This window comes from Mirounga leonina, unplaced genomic scaffold, assembly GCF_011800145.1.
Source record: "Mirounga leonina isolate KUSES-001 unplaced genomic scaffold, KU_Mleo_1.0 Mir_165, whole genome shotgun sequence".
NCBI lineage: Eukaryota > Metazoa > Chordata > Mammalia > Carnivora > Phocidae > Mirounga > Mirounga leonina.
The window spans coordinates 80,943,798-80,955,828 of record NW_023270415.1 but is presented as its reverse complement, the minus strand read 5'-3'; the positions used below and the strand labels follow the sequence as shown (position 1 = coordinate 80,955,828).

At 66.8% G+C, this 12,031-nt stretch overlaps 1 protein-coding gene across 1 annotated transcript in view; it reads right to left on the bottom strand.

Moving 5' to 3' along the window:
* ADGRB1 (adhesion G protein-coupled receptor B1) overlaps positions 1 to 6,003 on the bottom strand; it is a 60,462-nt gene extending 54,459 nt beyond the window's left edge. Inside the window, exons 1-3 of the mRNA XM_035012275.1 lie at positions 5,864 to 6,003; positions 5,208 to 5,229; positions 2,723 to 3,707 (exon numbers count right to left, since the gene is read on the bottom strand). Of these exons, the coding sequence (XP_034868166.1) occupies positions 2,723 to 3,707; positions 5,208 to 5,229; positions 5,864 to 6,003 (1,147 nt within the window). The remainder of the gene's footprint in view (positions 1 to 2,722; positions 3,708 to 5,207; positions 5,230 to 5,863) is intronic.
* Positions 6,004 to 12,031: the final 6,028 nt, after the last annotated feature.

The window sequence follows — 12,031 nt, the reverse complement described above, 5'->3', positions numbered from 1 at the left end:
CGTGGAGGTGTGAACATGAGTACAAACACACACATCTTCCTGTCCTCTTCTGAGTACCACTTCCAAACATTTCCTTCTTTAGCATCTCCTGTGCGAGCCCCGATTGCCCAGCCTCCGTCCCCAAGCGCTCCTCCTCCGGCAGCCTGCCCCCCAAGCCCTCTGTCCCCCACCTAATGATGGACACGGGCATTGGTATTTTGTTGCTGGCATCGTTTTTGCTCAGAATCGCTTCCACCCGGTCTTCATTTCTCACGCAATCACGGAAAGATTATTTTTGCTCTTTCCATTTTAAAGACAAGCGGCCTGAGGGGCCAACAGAGCTGCTGGGATTGGCCCAGGACTCTCAGCGAGTGCGGGTCAGGCTGACCTGGTCCTGTGCTGGTGCTCCAGATCCCAGAGTGCCCTGCTCAAATGACAGTCCCACCTGGGGATCCTCAACAATCCCACACTGAAGTCTCAGTCTGACCTCCGGATCTTCCTCCCCACTGCGACCCCACCCCGTGCTTCCCCAGCTCCTGGATGGAAATTTGGGGGTGGTCTAGCCATCTCCTTCCCCATGTCCTGCATACCAGCACAACCGTCAGCTCCTACCCGCCCCCCAGGCCCTCCTCCTCCCTCCCTGCCAGGCTAGCATCAGCTCCCTCTGGGGTGCCTGCCATGGCCACCTCCCTGTCCCCAACTCCCGCTCTGAGCTCCAGCGCCCTTCTGCATTGACAGCCCAAGGACCACCAGCGCATGTCACTCTTCTGCTTAAAGCCCCACGAGGCTAACACAGACCAGCTCTTATGCATGGCTGCCACGGTGGGCCGGGCCCTGGGGCCATCAAACCCAATGTGGCACCACAGTCCTTCCTTGCAGACAAAGAAACCAAGGCTCAGGGGGTAAATGACCACTGGGGAGTGGCAGAGCAAGACTATAGGCCGGGCCAGGTCCCGGCCCCACCCTGCATCATCCTCCCATCTCCCAAACCAGCTACTGCCCCTCTGCTCTGCTCCTCCTCATCCCCCGAGGACCACCTCCAGCCTCACCACGGAGGCTGCCCAAGCCAAAGTCACAGCGACCTATATCTTGCCCAGCCCAAAGGTCAGCCCTTCTAGCCTCCTACCTTGCTGCTGGGGGCCCCCCCACACATCTAATGTCCCCAGGGCATTTGTGCTGGTTTCCTGGACACCCCATCTGCCCCCACCATACAGGGGCTCTGCCTACCTCCTCCTGAGACCACGGGAGAGGCAGTGGCCTCCCCCTTTCCTCTGCTCCTCTCCAGCTATGCTCACTGCTTCCCAGACGTTCTGGGATATACAGGCGGGGGCCATGATTGGAACTGTGTTCCCAGATAACTGCCTTCCCTTGAAACCTCTTGTAGCTTATTTTCTGCCTTTAAAGACTTGGTTCAGAGCAGTCCGCTGACCTCATTGGCCGAGGGCCCTGGACAATGTCACCTGGCCCCACAGTGACCTGCCCAGCGTGAAGCCCCCAGCCAGGCCCAGCCCCTGGATGCTCGGCGCCTGTATTCAGCTGCCCGGCCTGCGTGCCATTCAGCAGTCTGAGAAGAGCTGTCCCCTGCTGCCTCCCCATTCTGGCCACAGAGCCAGCCTCCCGGATGCTCCCATGAAACCCTGGGCATTCTGCCAGGGGGCTTCCATCACCAAACCTGCCCAGGAGTGCCCACCGAGTCCCACCGGCACTCCGTTCCCCCAGTCACGTCCTCCCACATGGGCTCCCAGCTCTCTAAGGAGAAGCCAAGGTGCTCCGAAGGCCGAGAACCACACAAGACCCGCCGGCCCTCTGCTAGGGTGCCCGGCACACGTCCACCCCGTCCGCGGCCTGCAATGCCCTTCAACACCCTTGGGGCTCACTGCGCCCCTCCCGGAATCTTGAACACGGCTCCCTGGTCCAGGTGACCCCCAACCTCCTGGTGAAACAGAGGCCCCAGCCCACCACAGACCCTTCCCCGGCATTGTTTCCCGATGAGCTCCCTTGTGACTTTGGCCCCTTCCTCTGCCCCGAAGGCAACCTCTCGACAACGGGTCTTTGTTGTTCTTTCCACTGCGTGTCCCTGGTGCCCACAGCACCTTGCAGGTGCGCTGTGACCAGCTGTTGGCTACATGCTTGGTGTGGCCGAACCACATTCAATCCCCAAATTTCAGCTCCCAACCACGTCTCCAAACAGCCCACTCGGCTCACTTTTCCTCCATGTAGCCCGGGTCCCCGGAGGCCCCACAGACCCCGCCGCAGGCCATAGCAGCCCACTCCCCCTTAGCATGTCTGCCTGCAAAGATGGAAGGACCCTCTCCCGGCCAGGAATTAACACTCCTTCATCCTGGGAGAAATCCCTCGTTCATCCCTTCACTGACACTCAGCAGGCCCCTCCCAGGCTCCAGGCACGCGGGCCCTGGGACTTGGGACAAAGACCTCAGGCCGCCCGCCCGCAGTACATGCGTGCAGCAACCTTATCCCAACGCATTTGGCTTCCCTGGTTGTGTGCGCCGGGGGCAGGTGACTGCGCCGGGGGCTGGTGACCTTGCCAGGGGCAGGTGACCGCGCCGGGGGCTGGTGACCACGCTGGGGGTTGGTGACCGCTCCGGGGGCAGGTGACCGCGCCGGGGGCAGGTGACCGCGCCGGGGGCTGGTGACCGGGGCAGCCCTGCAGAGATGACCCTCTCCCCCCGCCCGCCCTCTGCCCAGAGAGCCAGCGGAGGTCCTCTCCCAGCCGGGCACTCACCTGCTGCGCCATCCCCGCCCCGATCCTGGGTCAGGCTGGTGAGGCAGTTCTCAGGGCCGCCGGCCACGCCGTCCCTCAGGCAGACGTCCCCGCGGGGGGCCAGGGAGCCGGGGCCAGGGTCGCCGGTGTCCCCGCCCACGCAGGCACAGGGGGTCTGCATGATGCCGCAGGGGTGGGAGCTGCGGCTGCCCGCCAGACAGGCGTCCAGCCAGCGGCACAGCATCTGGCAGGCGGCCCGGCTGGGGTTGCGGTTGCCCACGACCAGGTACTCCACGGAGAAGTCGGCGCTGGGGCCCGGGGGCCCCCCCCGCAGCCGGGGGCCTCGGTCCAGGGGCGGCTGCTGGCGCAGCATCTGCAGGAACTGCTTGCTGGCCTGCAGGAAGGCCAGGGGCGCCGAGGGGTCACAGAGCTGCAGCACCTCGTCGAAGCTCTCCACGCCCAGGTAGGTGCGCGTGGACTCCAGGAAGGAGTCGAACTGGTAGGTGCGGACGCGGCCGGGGCCGCCACAGGGCGCGGGCGCCTTGGCCACCTTCATGTAGAGCGTGTAGCGCCGAGGGTCGGGGTTGCGCAGGGTCCAGGAGCAGCGCGAGGCGTTGGCGGGGAACACGGCGGCCGCCGAGAAGTAGCCGAAGAACTTGCCCTGCACCAGCGTGGCGCACGGCTCGGCCCCGGGCCCCGTGTCCGCCCCTGCGGCCGCCCGCGCCCGGCGCCCCAGCAGCAGCAGCAGCAGCAGCGGGGGGCACAGGATCCGGAGGGGGCCCGGGGCGGCCGCCTGGCCCCTCATCCTAGCTCGCGGGGCCGCCGGGGTTCCGCGGGCTGGGCAGGCAGGCGCGGGCCAGGCCTTGACATGCCAGGGTCCGGCGAAGGCGGCGCCGGGCGGGCAGGAGCCGGGCGCGGGAGGAGGGCAGCGCCTCAGACGATCTCGAGGGCAGCAGTGGCCCCTAAAGGTCGGGGCCCCGACGCGGGCCTGTGGCTTCAGCAGCAGCTGGAAGGAGAGCAGAAGAGGGGGTGCGGTGAGCCCCCTGGGAGACTGGGACCCTGGGCACGCTGCGGCCGGGCCCCACTGCCCAGCCTGGGCTTTGGGCGGCTGACGTAGGGCCTGGCACGGCTCCCAGGCACCTGCCCCATCCACCCGTGTCCGCCTCCTGCCAGTGTGTCCACCTGCAGGGGGCCGGGGACCCCCTCCTCCAGCCTGGCTGGAGCAGGGACGGGTGGGCGGCGCCGGGCCGGGGGCCGAGTGCCACCGGGGCCTTCGCTGTGCCCGTGTGGCTGAGCAGCCTGGTGTGGCTCCCGTGGGCTCCGGGCCTGCCTGCTTGCTCCTGTCACGGCCACAGCCGCCGTTCACTCCCGGGGCCTCTGGTGGGGGGCCTGGCTCTCTCTCCTGGCCATCCTGGGTCTTTGTCCTCTCTGCCCCTCTTCCTCCCCATCCCCTGCCTTTCAGGGAAGAACCCGCAAACCTCAGCAGAAGGAAGGGGAGGGGGCTGTGGAGGGGAGAAGTCACTCCCTCCATCCCCCAGGGGTGGGAGTGCCTGCCCCTCGCCCGGTGCCTCCCCACCGCACTGGGACTGTGACATTACGATATGGGTCACTGCGGCCTCTCAGGCCGCCTCCCTCCTCCTCCTCCTCCCACCCTGGGCACCCACTGGCCCCGGGGCCCTGCAGCGCTGGCCAGGGAGGGCTGGGGATGGAGCCACCCAGAACCACATACATCCAGGCTTCAGCCGACACTAAGCCTTTGCCTCACCCCTTCTTTGCCGGGCCGGCACCAGGACCCCCGGCTTCAGGATGGGGACACCCAGGCTAAGAGGGTAAGTGACTCGCCGGAGGCCACAGTGAGGGAGAGGAGAACCCACCGCGCACCTCCCCCACTGACCCCAGTCTGTGCCACAGCTCACGGGGTCCCCTCCCTGCTCTGGGAGAGGGTGCTGGCCGCGTGCTGGGGAAGGGGCGGCAGCCGCCAGCCCCTTAGTGCAGGGACAGCGGAGCCACTCTGGGCTCAGAAATGGGCGATGCCCCTCCTGGACTCGCCACCACGTGCACCCTGGCAAGTTCCTTCTGCCTCCAGACCTCAGTTTCCCCACTATCGCCAAGGCCGCTAGCTGGGCCAGCTGTCCGTCCCACGCAGCAGCTGAGCCGGTGGGTGAGGAAGGAGAGCTGCCGCCGGTCCCCCAGGTGGCCCGGCCTCCCCTCTGCTGACCTTGCACGTGCCGGCCGCCTGCCCACAGGGACTCGCTGCTTCCTGCTGCCCAGGCCTAGCTGGCTGGCGTCCTTCCTGCACCGGCTGTTGGCGGAGCAGGGAGCTGGGCACAGGCGGCCCTGGGCCCTGAGCAGACCCAAGTGGGGGTGCCCGGACTCGGGCTGCCCCCTCCTGGCTGTGTGGCCTTGGGCGAGTCCCTTTCCCCCAGCCTCGCTTCCCCATCTGTAAAACAGGAGGTGAAGCCTCACTCTCTCAGCAAGAGGGTAAGAGCTAGACCCGGGGGTTTACCCGTGTTCGGGGCAGGAGGTGACTAGAGGGGAGAGGAGGCTGGAGTAGGGTTCTGGATCTGGGGTAGCTGGGCCAAACCTGGTCCTCTGGGGGCTCTTTCATGGCAGACATTTAGGTGCCCCGCGAAAAGAATTTGCAAACTTCTCATCCTGGCACCTCTGGGCAGAGCTGAGCAGACTCTGCACTTGGCCCTTGGTCCCCCGCTGCCTCTAGACCACTTGGGGCCGGCCTTGCATGTGGGCATAGCAGAGCCCCCTGGCCCTGGCCACCTGCCCCCCACATCATGGGGATGGAGAGGCCATGGCCAGGGTCCTACAGCCAATCCCAGACTTGGTCGGTCCCCTGCAGGCTTGCTGCAGAAAGGTGGCAGTGTGTTCCGAAACCTCCCCTGAGCCTCAGCCCCTCACTGCAGCACCCCCACCCCCCCACGCTAAGTCCCAGGCTGGGACCTAATGTGGAAGCCAGCCCCCAACCCGGGGGCAGTCTTTCCCTAATGCTCCAGGCCCAGGGGGATGCTGGCAGAACCCAGCAGAAACTGACCTCCACATACATCTGCCCACCTCGCCGCACCCCATCACTGACCCCAGTGGGACTGCACAGTCTGAGATGACCCAGGCCAGGGCCCCCCTCGGCTACAGCCCCTCTCCTGTCCGTACACTCCCTCTTCATCCCAGCCCCTGGCAGCCCATCCCATAGCCTTCCCGCGGAGGGGGCTGGTCCCGGGGGGCCAGGAGCGGGTGCAGGAGGCGGCCTTCAGGCCTGTGCCAGGCACGGGGTCCTCTAGGGCCTCCGTCATCCCATCGGGAAGAAGTAGATGCTCAGCCATGTGCTGCTGGGATGACAGAGTGCCTCTGCGCTCACACCTCCGTGGATTCGGCGGCCTGGGCTGGAGGGGACATTCTGCGGAGCTCTGTCCTGTGCCCGGCATTTTGTGTCGACAGCAGCAAACTGTAACCTGGGGCACTTTGTTAGGGTTCCATCTGGGACCCCAGAGGAGTCAGCCTCAGTGGGACTCGTAGGTGCCGGGTGCCCGAGCCAGGATCCCCAGCCTGGGCTGCCAGTCGGAGCGGGCCCCTCTGCACCGCACCTAACCCGATGCCTGTCCCAGGGCCGCGGGAGCCGGGCCGAGCGAGGGCCTCCCGGCATCCCTACCACCAGCCCTCATCGTCACTGGCTCACTCCACTCTTCGAGCACCTGCAGGGCGGGGGAGGGGGGTGCGGCCCGCTTGCAGTGTCCTGCACACCAAGAGGAGGTGGCGGGGAGGGTTAGAGGCAGGGCCGTGCCCCCAGGAAGGGCAGCCCTGCAGTCCATGGGGGAGAGTGGTCTCGGCAGGAAGGGCAGGGGTGGTGGGGGGGGAGGAGGGGAGTGGGGGGAGGGTGCTGGGGAGAGAGAAGACAGAAGTCCCAGTGGCCAGCTGGGCTGTGGGATGTGTGTGGGGGGCGTGCAGGGGTGAGGGTGTGGCAGGGGGCAGGTCAGGCAGAGCTCAGAGCCCCCTCAGGTAGCTGCAGCCCAGGACCGAGGCTCTGCAGTGAGCCTTCACAGACCCCTAGGGCCAGAAGATGGCCTAGAAGTGCCCACTCATGGGGTTCTCAAACAGCGTGCCTGGGAGCTCTGGGGTTCCCCACAAGGGCCACCAGGGAGCCAGGGTCGGGAGGGAAGCAGTAGGGTTCAGGTCACAGCTCGGACTCGAACTGCCCCACACTGTGGGCGCTGGGGAAGGCTCTGCTGGCCAGAAGGCTGTCCCAGCTGCGAGTCTGAGCGTCACGGGACCGGCCCGGCCTGGCTTCTGCTGGCTGGGTCACAGGGCAGAGGCCCAGGCTGTCCTTGGGATGGCTTCGGCACCTGCCAGTGGGCACTCACCCTCTACCTCCCAGGCCTTTCCAGTGAAACGAGGCCTCCTCCATCCCCACTAGCTCCCTACCTGATCCCCTCCACCAAGACCGTGGATGGGTGGCCCCGAGGCCCCTCTGAGCCTTCTTGCGCCAAGGCGGCCCCAGGCAGACAGAGAGCTGGGCAGGCTTGGGGCACGGGTGCCAGGCCCCAGGTCATACGGCTGCGGCGGAGGCTAAGCGGAGTCCATCCCAGGCCACGGCGAGTGGTGCTGAGGCACGGCGGGGGCGTACGGGGGTCCTGACCGCTCTGGTGCCCGGGGTGGGGTCGTAGAGGGACAGTGTCCGGGTCAGGTCCTAGGATGAGTGGGGGCAGGGCCTGATCGGATCTTCATTCTGGGGTCCCTCTGACAGCTGGGGGCAGGTGCAGGCAGGGAGAGCGAGGGAGTGGCCTGTGTAGGATCTGGGCCAGGGGAAGCTGGGGTCACAGAGACGACGCTGGGTAGTGGGGGCCCTCAAGGAGATGGGAGGCAGCTGTGTGCCCACACACGTGTCGGAATATGCCTATGTGTGGGCACGCGTGTGAAAGCACAGACGTGTGCACGTGCACACACACATCTGCGCATGCATGCACGTGTGTCACATGCTTGTACATGGTCCCACAGCAAGAAGAGAGCCGGGATGTGAGGGCCAGCCAGACGCTGGGACAGGAGGGGACCTGGAGGGGACCTGGAGGGGAGAGCCCAGTGGCCAGGCCAGAGCCCCGAGGAGCCCAAGGCAGGGCCTCAGAGCGGGAGGGCCGGGCCCGGAGGAAGGCCGGCCCCATACCAGGCGCAGGGCCGGCCGGCAGCTCCCGCGGCTCCCGCAGCACCTGCCCGGGGCGCCCCGGGCTGGCTCGGGCCCCTCCCTCGGCCGCATCCAGCGCGCAGGCCTCTGCCGGCGGTCAGGGCTCTCTGAGCCTGCTGTGGCCACCCGGGAGGGGCTGGAGGAGCCTCCGCCCTGCCCCTGGTGCTGGGCTCTCGTGTGGCCACCGCCGGTCCTTTCCACGAGTGCTCACAGGGGGCTGTCTTCTCCCCACACGCACGCCACTGGTCTGGTCACTGGTCCCCCAGATTCCAGCCCGGGTGACTGCAGTTTGTCACCCACTGCCCCTCTTGGGCTCCCAAGGACAGTGACCATTAGCAGCCACGCCTCTTCGGGTGCCCACCTCCCCCATCACCTTCTCAGGACCAAACTGCCTTTGCTGCCAGGAAGTTCTTCCTGGTGTCCAGCCCCCAGCCCTCTGGCCAGCTTCAGCCCTGCCCCTGTTGCAAGGCCTCCCTGAGCCTGCGCGGGAGGGCAAGGGAGCCCTGCAGGTGTCTGAGCGGGGTCACAGGCTAGAGGCCACTGGAATGGGAGGGGCGTGACAGTGGGCGGGGGGGGGGCGGACCGAGAGAACTGGCCGTGCCAGGTGGGGACAGGAAGCTGGGAGTCAGGGTGAGGAGGACCAGTGAGAGTGACTGCTATTTCCTGAGCACTGCCCACAGGCTGCTCCACGGAACCCCCCTGTTCAATCCCACGGCACCCCCGTGCAGAAGGAGCGGAATCAAGGCCACAGCGAGGCTCCCAGGGCCACCATCAGCCGCGGGGTGCCCCGCCCACCTTCCACACCATCCCAGATGCACCCATGCACGTGCAGGCCATCTGTGTCTCCGCCCCGACAGCAGAAGCCCCGGCTGCCTCGGTTTCCCCACCGTACAAGGGCCTGGCCTGGACGCTGCCCCCGCAGGCTCCATGATTCTCCAGCCCCACTTGGGTCTGTCCAACCCCCCTCCCCAGGCTCAGCACCCTCCCCCGCAAGGCCCAGTGCACACACACAGACCCACCTCAGGCCCGGCCTCCTCATCCCCTCCCCACCCACCCCAGGCCGCCAATGGCATCCCCAGATGCCAGCCACAAAAGGCACTCTGTTGTCCTGCCCGGCGCCCTGAACAGGGCCTGCCTGTGTGTCCTGGGAAGAGGCTGCACTGGGGGAGGGGTGGGTGGGCACCCCCAGCTCCAACGATAGCCCAGGGGCTGGCTGGCGGGCGGGGGCCGGCAGAGCAAGCAGGAGAGGCCGTCCAGGGACGCGCGACCACCCCCACCCATGGCAGCCTGCCCTCCCTGCCGAGGGGGTCCCGTGAGCCCCCGCACATCCCTCCTGGGCCGTAGCAGGTCAGGCAGCCTGGTCCCCGGGGAGGCCGTGTTGGGTCTGGTGGGGGCAGAGGCGGGGGACTGCTGACTTCGATCCAGGACAACCCAGGACAAGGAGAGGCCAGGAAGGGCCAGGCAGGCCTCCCTCCATGAGCACAGAAGCAGGTGGGGCGTGAGAACTTGCCCCCCACCCCACAGCCACCAGCTGCCCGCACTCCCAGCCCGTGTGAACCAGGCTCCCGGTGAACCCCCCATCTGACCTGTGGGGTATCCCAAGCCTGCCCTGAGGAGCCCCCAGGCCAGGCCCCTGAGAGGCCCTCCACATCACCATGCCTGCCAGCCCCAGCCCCTCAGAAAGCCTCCTTCCCTTGCCCGCCGGCCTGGGCCCAGGGGCCGTGGCGGGGGGGGCACCTGGCTGGAAGCCAGGCAGAACTGTGCAAGAGAAGAGAGGAAGCCCCCCTCCCCACCTGAAGGTCCGCTGCTGGGAAGGGCCTGTCCTGTGCTGGCTCTGCTTCAGGCCACCCCATACCTGCTCCCCCACCCACGGAGGGCAAGGCCATCTTCACCTCTATTTCACAAAGGAGGTCGACAGAGCCCCCGTCTCAGTAGTCAGGAGTGAGAGACTATCACCCCGCATCCCACCCCACTGCCCCAGGCCCCCCGGTCCCGGAGCCAGGGGCCAGCTCTCTGAGGGGCCTCGCCACGCCTCCTCTTGCCCAGAATCCCATCACCCCGAACCACTCACAGGCCTTGAAGACGCTCCGTGCACTCAAGCTCCTGGCTTTGCTTCCGTTCTGCCCCTCCTGGGCTGCCCCCGCTGCCCCTGCCCGGCGAACCCCTTCTCATCCTTCAGGGCACGGGGCAAGGGCCTGCCCCAGGAAGCCGTACCTGAGCCTGCCGGGCCCTCCCAGGAGCGGATGTGTCCTGCATCCCCACGCATGCACGCGCCCTCGCACACGTGCACACGTGGGGTCACTCACATCCGGCACAAACGTGCACGCAGACTGGCTCTCCTGGGGAGCGTCCTAAGTGGGGACAGGGACGGCATCTGTCCCAGGGCTAGGGGCTCCCCACCAGGGCGGGGGACTCTCATGAGGAGGGGGTCGCTGCGATTCCGAGTGTGACAGATGTCACTGTGCCCTCTCCTCTCTGTGTCGGCCGGCTCGGTGTCCGGAGTGAGCCCCCGTGCCCCGAGACGGACAGAGGCTCTGCTGCCCTGCCCACCCAACTGCTGGCTTGTGAGTGGTGCCCCTATCCACACCCCCACACCAGGATCTGTGCTCCCCAGGTCCCCAGGAGGATGGGCTTGTCCAAGGTCACCTGCCCAAGGTCACATGGAGAGGGCCAGCAGACAGCAGAAAGGTGGGAAGAAGTGGTCAGGAAGGGGCTGGGGGGCACGCTCAGGTCGTGGGGCTGCCCTGGGCAGAAGGTGCTGAGGCCCCAGGGGCATCCCCGGCAGGCCTGGCTGGGCGGAGACGGCAGAGGTCCTGACGGCGTGTGGAGAGGATGAGTAGAGACTGGCACTTAGCCTGCAACCGCTCCACGGAAGTGAGGTCTCTGGCTCCCACAGTCCCCTGTACCTCCTCCAACAGCACCCCCAGGAGACGCAGGGTAGGCATCCTGACCCAGTGCTTGGAGGGGCAAAGTCTCCCCCAGCTGGAGGCTGCACCCAGGGCCTCCACCGCCACCCACAGGGTGACCTCTGCTCTCTGTGGGGTCCAGCCAAGGAGAAGGACAGACAGAGAGAGAGGAGCTGGGGCTCAAGGCCCCAACCACAGCCCCCCTCCCCCAGCTCTGGAGGGAGACCGAGACAAGCGGACCCGGCGCCCCAGGGCAGGACCATGGGGCCCACGGATAGACAGGCTGGGGTGCTGAGGAGCATGTCCGGGTGCAGAGAATGCATGCACACACATGTTCATGCAGTGTATGAGGGAGTGTGTGTGTCCCAGGACACGTGTGTGTGAGGCTTTGTGTGGGGGAGGCAGCGTGTGCACTCGCAGTATGAGCGAGCTGCCGGCGTGCACACACGTGAGTGTGCGAGTGCGCGTGCTCTTGTCGAGAGGAAGGCTTCCGGAGGCACCACCTGCGAGGTGGGGCCCAGGGACAGGTCAGGGCTCGTCTGGGCGCGGCGGGGAGCAGGGGCAGCGGGCGGCGGAGGGCACTCTCTCCCTGCCGATTCGCTCTCCTTCCATGCATTCCCCAGGACCCTGGATGTCACCCCCCCAGCCAGATCAGGTCCTTACCAAGACCTGCCCTCGACAGCCCCAACCTCAGCGGCGCCCTTTGCAGTGCTCGGCACTCTGGGGCACAGGGTGGAAGGGCTCCTGGCCCTGAGTCATGGAGTCTCCGAGAAGCGGCTGGTCCAAAGTCACCTTGCCAAGCAGGAGGGAGCTTGGGGCCATCAACTCTCATGCAGGCTCAGGGCTTAATAGGGGTTGGGGGGGTGAGGCGCAGACTTCAGGGGGTGGGGTCTGGTGCTCCCTCCGTCCCCCCATCCAGGTGGGGGTCAGGGCCCTGCAGGGCCCTGCAGAGCTCTGAGGCCTCTGCCCACCAGCCCTCAGCATCTCCTCCTCAGGGACCTCAGCCCATGTCTCAGCCAAGAGTCAGAACCCCAAAACTGGCAGCCAGCCTCCCAAAACTGCCTGGGCTGGGGCCCAACTCTGGTGCCTGCCCTGGCGGCCTCTCCGGGCTTCTGGTGGTGCTGGGGTGCACAGAGATCCATGCACGGGAAGACAGGTGGTGGGACCAGCACAAAGATAATGGAGGTGCCAAAGGTGACAGTGGGGGTGGGGGGCGAGCCAGAGGCCCAAGTGTGCACTGGA